Source organism: Chinchilla lanigera, unplaced genomic scaffold (assembly GCF_000276665.1).
Source record: "Chinchilla lanigera isolate Chin_1 unplaced genomic scaffold, ChiLan1.0 scaffold00084, whole genome shotgun sequence".
Taxonomy (NCBI): Eukaryota; Metazoa; Chordata; class Mammalia; order Rodentia; family Chinchillidae; genus Chinchilla; species Chinchilla lanigera.
The window spans coordinates 4,049,833-4,055,832 of NW_004955485.1; the positions used below are offsets into that span (position 1 = coordinate 4,049,833).

Consider the following 6,000-nt stretch of genomic DNA (forward strand, 5'->3'; position numbering starts at 1 on the left):
TACGGAAGTGGATCAGTGACTTGCTGCAATTGTACAAGTCATTGTTTTAAATTGCAGGATGGTCAGGAAGTGCAGGAAAATGAGAACATGGCATGTACATGCGGGCTCCTCAGCTTCAGAGTCAGAAAGGAGGGTTATCCCTCTTCTTTTCCCTGTGTGCAAGAAGCTGTCTTCCAGTCTCTCCTTGGAATCATTAAAATGTAACAAACATGAAGTAGTCGTCTTGGGGATGTCATGCTTCCAGTGAGCCAAGACCACCCCCAGGTCTTCACATGTCAGTGCTGCCACCCCTGCTCACCACTCCAGGACAAAGTCTCCAGTCCATGAGAATTTGGAGACTTTCAAGTTCCAAACTATAGCAATGGGCGAAGAAAAAAAATATCTTGAGCAAAAAGCAATGCACTCTTCTTGGGCAGATACTCAAATAACTCTATAGTCAGAGCCAATCCAGTTTCTGGCCTTAGGAGCCAGATACTCCATCATTTTTGGATTTCAGGATGTTTTGAATGAAAGGACACAATGTCAGAGTGGGTGTTTTCAAGGGTCCTTCAATACTTGAGATGAGTCAGTGTTTGGACAGGCCTGGTGCGTGCACAGCCTTGGAGTGTCCTTTGACCCCTTCTTTGAGTACTGTGGCTGAGGAGGAAGGAGGAGGAGGGCCAATCATTGTACTCTGTACAGCGTGTCTTACCCTCTCTTCGGCGTGGTGGTTAGCAAATGAGGTGCTGGACTATGAGGGCTGGGAGGTTCTCAAACCACACATAGCAGAAAGGAGATGTTCCGAATGGTAGTTTTCAAATCAGTAGCAAAATACCCTCGAGAACCAGGATACCAAGAGCAACAATATTCTGTGGGCGGCCATCAGAGGATGCTTCCCAAGACAGAAATTCCTGGGATTACATGAGGAGCCTTATTACAGGAAACACAAGATGCAAGAATAGGTGGTTGGAAAAGCAGACATTCTAGGGGGGTGGAGTATGTGAAGGACTCATCCTATCTGGTGCAAGGTGATTCTATGCAGTTGACCTGGTAAAGCACCAAAGCAGTGTAACAAATGGATTTGAAATTGTACCAGCCGTGTAGCCATCTGGAAAAGGGCTGCATATCTTCATATGCCACAAGGACGGTGTGTAGAATCAATACTGTAATGCATGCAAAGCACTAGGATTACAGGAAGAGCTTCGTCACTGAGGATTGTTCCTTTATAATCCAAGGGTCCTTCGGTTACCCTCACGAAGGTCAGCATTAGCCTCTCATTGCATGCAGGATCAGTTCTGGTCTCCTTAGCTTGGTACTCACTCCTTTTCAGAGTTCCCCTCACAGATTCCTACACACTTCTTTACCTAAGCCAGATTCTTCTATAGCTCGTCTCTGCCTGTCTCAACACTTTGGTCCCTGCTGTTTCCTTGTGTGAGCAGTGCCATTTTAGCCAGTTTGAATCTTGTCATGTGTTTAGGACCCAAGTGGTCACAGCATCTGTGGAGCATGGCAGACAGACGCCTGTCTCCTCCACTTTCCTTTAACTATGGCTGCCTTGGGAGTTGCTGCTCTTGAGTTTATGCAGGTTCAAGATGGCCCATGGGCTTGTGCAGAGCTAAGTCTAGATTCTATGCTGGACACTCCCCTCAGTGTCCTCCTATTGTTAAGTCATAGCACAGCCAGCTTTGTCACTGGGCTGAACAGAGTGTGGGTTCCAGTGCCGTCTACAGCTTACATAGCATGTAGCCTTCAGCAATTCACTTGATCTTTCTGAGCCTCAATTTTCTGAACTGTAAAGTGAATAATTTAATATCTTCCATGCAGAATTTGTGAGGAGCACAGATGATATATATGGAACACTCACCTGGCATATGGCAGGTGCTCAATATATAGATATATTTTCAGGGCTGATTGAAAGACATGCCTGTGGATTCGATTGCCATAGGACCATGGTGTTATTAATTTCTTTTCTCTACAGCTCTACAGCTCTGCTGAATTTGGGAGAAGGTGGCAGCTTATCCAGGAAGGAGTGGTACCAAACAGGTTCTACTGGTAAGTCACACTTTACCTTCTAGCATAGTAAGATATCACTTAGAAAATGAGCATTGAATCACAGCCTTTTGGATGGCAGAATGCAGTAATCATTTTAAGGAAATGTTGAAAGTTCTGTCACAAATTTCCTCCTTTTCCCAAACTCAGTGACATTAGTGAGCAGCAGAAGCTGTATGGGTGTTGCTTTGTTAGATTTTTTGATATTTGAGAGAGGTTCTTTTTTAAAATAATGAGTTTTAATATGAAAACATTATATATGTATATATTTCATACTCATATAAAGGCTTTCAAACAAATAAGTAGATTTATTCAGTCTCAGTGTAGATTTTCCTTCTGTTCCTGATTCTAGATCATATGGCTCCCTCCCTCATCTTGTGGAACTCAACCACGAGCACTAGTCTTTTACAAAGGCCTCCAAAGAATTCTGTAGATCACCAAACATGTGTACATATATGGTCTCACTTTGCTCAGGCTACTGTAACAAAATGCCATAGACCAGAAACTTACAATAGATAATGAATTTTCACTGTGCTGGAGGCTAGGAATCTCAAGATCAAGTTGCCGGCAGTCATGATTCCTGATGCAGGCCCCTTTCCTGGCTTGCAGATAGTTGTCTTGTTGTGTGTCCTCCCACACTGCAAAGAGGGAGAGTTCTGGTTTCTCTTCCTGGTCTCTTGGGAACACTGATTCCACCATGGAGACCTCACCTGCATGACCTCATCTAAATTGAATTACATCTCTAAGAGCCTACTTCCCAATACCAACAGAAGAATAGAGATTAGGGCTTCAACATGTACATTTTGTAAGGGGCACAAATATTCGGTTCACAGTGTATATATTTGAATATTTTCATTTTCCTAAGTGTTAAGCATGCTGGTCTACACCTTGTTGTTTTGGGGATTACGGCATTAACAATGCATTTATCACCTTGTTTAAATAGTTACACGTCATTTTGCTCTGGAATATAGTTTGAGGTAGATCTCAACATGTATTTAATGTACAACATAAATTATATGCGTTGGTGGGATGTGCTTATAGAAAAAGAGAAATTTGGGAGGTGGTGATGGAGAAGAAGGGAAAAAGAATAAGAGAGAAAGTGAAACAAAGAAAATAGTATTCTTGACCTCCTAATTAGCAAGGATTTTCTTCTGTGGGATTGGGCAGCTGAACTTGAAGGGAAACAGCAAAACCTGCTACTGGCTTTTGGGTTTTCCAGAGCATCGATCATAGCCAGGTAAGGACGAAGTTTGGAACACTCCAGAGTACTTGCAGTATGACTGTTTAATACCTTTTGAATTTTCATCCTAACCTCACCCAAAGGCGTTACTTGCTGTCCTGTAATATGTCTGGTCTGCCTGTGGAAAACACATGTTGTGATTCCCAGGCTTTTGCTACAATGAGCAATGTTACTAGTAACTAGCTTAGACAGGCTGCCTTACTCAAACTGTGCAGAATCGTTGACACAGGGACCTTTCAGAAGCCAATGAGCTTCCTCCACCCAGGGCGGTGAAAGTCTCTGCCCTCTGTGTTTCTGAAATCATGCACACTCGTTCTCCTGCACCTCCTGCAGAATGCACCACTAAGGTTCAGAGCAGCCCCCAAATAAACCTCGTTTCTTGCACATCTGTAGGGCTTCTACAGACAATTTGTTTGTATCTTTCTCCTCAAATACTGCTCTAAACCCCGGTGGGAGTTTGAAGCCAGGTGACTACATTAGAGAAATCACTTTAAAAACAAATGACACTGGAGAGTTGAAGACAAGCTATTTGCAAACAAACGGGCTCCAAGCTAAGCCAAGTCTTTGGCCTTGTACCGAGGCATCTTCAGCCGAAGGGTGTTGTGCGGAGAAGCTTGTCCTCCTCTCCCAGGGATGGCCTCATCTCGCCAGCATCTTCTTCTCCCTTGCTTATTCATTTTGCTTACTTGTGAAACATCTTCGTCTCTGTGTTTTGTCTAAAAGTTATATAGTTGAATTTTAGGAAATCCCACATCTTTTTTTTTTCATTCTTTTCATTTCTTGGTGCTATATGTTCATCAAAAGGCCACAGAAAATAAGTCAATGCAGGACTGAAAGAAATGATCAGTGCTCCACTCCACCTGGCTTACTCTAGAAAGAAGTTGATGCTTTGCCAAAGAGGATGTGATGGGGGCCAATCCCTCGCCGGGCTTCCAGGTGCTCACAAGTATCTGCACACAGTACCCAGCATCAGCAGGTAGACAGTGGCTACTCAGAGCACTGGGAGGTTTGTTCTGACCACTAGAAACAAAGGAAATTATCGACTAAAGGGACAGACGAGATGAAAGAATCGGGATGAGGACCTTTCCCACTTTGGGGCACACAAGACACAGCTTTTACCGCACTGAAGGTCTTGCTTACACCTGACGTCACCACCAGGTGAATAGACCTCAATGTCTTCACCAGTGCTAATTGCTTTCCCTTCTTAGCTATTCCCGAAAGAAGGATTTTCTGTCAGAAAGCGTGATTAGCAAAATCCTGGTAACCAAATGTAAATTATCTTTTTTGTAAAAGTGTTCCACATTATTGTATATAATGTCTAATTAATCTGTTATCTAAAATAAATCTTCCTGTCTCTTCCTTTGGGACCAGAGAGACTCCCTTTCTCAATCAAGCCCTGGCAGTATGATAAGCACTTTTCAAACTTAATCTATTTCATCATCATAATACCTTCATAAAGAAGCTGTTTAATAACATCATTAACAAATGAGAAATCTACAGCACAGAAATGTTGAGTAATTTGGCCAAAGTCACACAGCTAGAAAATGCAAAAGCCAGGATTTAAATGCAGGGCATTTGTCTCCAAAGTACAGTTCTGCTAAATCAATAGAACCTACTGCCTCAGCCTCTTGGCTTTCTTTTCTGGAATGGAGCTGTGAGGCCTGGAAGTCTAATCCACTTAGGCAGATGAATGGCAAAAACTCAAAGCCTTGTTGGCTGCAGGGCCTGTGTATGCATGTCTCCTACTAGATGTGGCAAACAGTCCCCCATAAATTCCTTAAGCTTGCTTGGCTTTTCCAGAGAAGGCATAAGACCTTGGCAATTGCATAGTGCCATGGTTATTGATTTAAAAATAAGAAAAAACATCTTGGTCTCTTCCCACATGGACTATAGTTTCTGGCTCTAAGCTACCTCTAAGGACAAAAGAGAAGTTGTCAATCAAAGCAACATATATTACACTCAGTCCTGGAAACCAGTTCTTTCAAATTACACAGGAATTATGGGACTATTTAATTTTTCAGCCAGCTTAACTGAAAGAAGCTCCTTTTAATCATTTCTGCCTGGATCCTGGCTGTGGAGGTGTGCATGGCTGAGAGGGACTTCTCCAAGTGAATCATTAAGTGGCCGAGGGTAATAATGGAACATTTTCCACAGAGAAAATGAATATGAAGTAATACCTCTTCCATATCACATAGCACACATCAGAATTATCTTTATCTTGGGTGGCAACAGTCATACCCACCCTGGACACAATCAAAAGTAATCATAAAAGAATTATGGGATGTGCCATCTTATTCTCACTGTATCAGAGCGATTGCTATTAAAACTACCATAACTATTTATATATGAACTTTCTCCTGAAGAGTTGAGATTCTTCTAGAACTGACATAAGGTGTCACAAGACTTTCACTCAGTACAGAATTACCACTAGTGGACCATTTTGCATGATTTCTCACTACATGTCTTCTTTTTTTATTATTATTATTTTAAAAATAAAAGGTGAAAAATACTAACAGACCGACAACATTTTACAAAATAGCAAAGGATCAGTACAGACAGAACAGAGTTACAAACAGAGTGGTAGGGAATTAACGATGCTTGTTGTATTACATATTGATATCTTCAAAGTGTTTTCTCATGACAACAGATATAGACGTACAAAGCTGATCAACCAAGGACTCACTGACAGTTTCTTTCAGCAAGGAAATACAAGACAGTAGAACAGCCATGTT

At 42.0% G+C, this 6,000-nt stretch overlaps 1 protein-coding gene across 1 annotated transcript in view; it reads left to right on the forward strand.

The window, feature by feature from the left end:
• Sorcs1 (sortilin-related VPS10 domain containing receptor 1) overlaps window positions 1–6,000 on the forward strand; it is a gene marked incomplete at its 5' end in the record, with an annotated part of 503,138 nt that overhangs the window by 330,827 nt on the left and 166,311 nt on the right. The window contains 1 exon segment of the mRNA XM_013504127.1: window positions 1,958–2,031. Within this exon segment, the coding sequence (XP_013359581.1) occupies window positions 1,958–2,031 (74 nt within the window).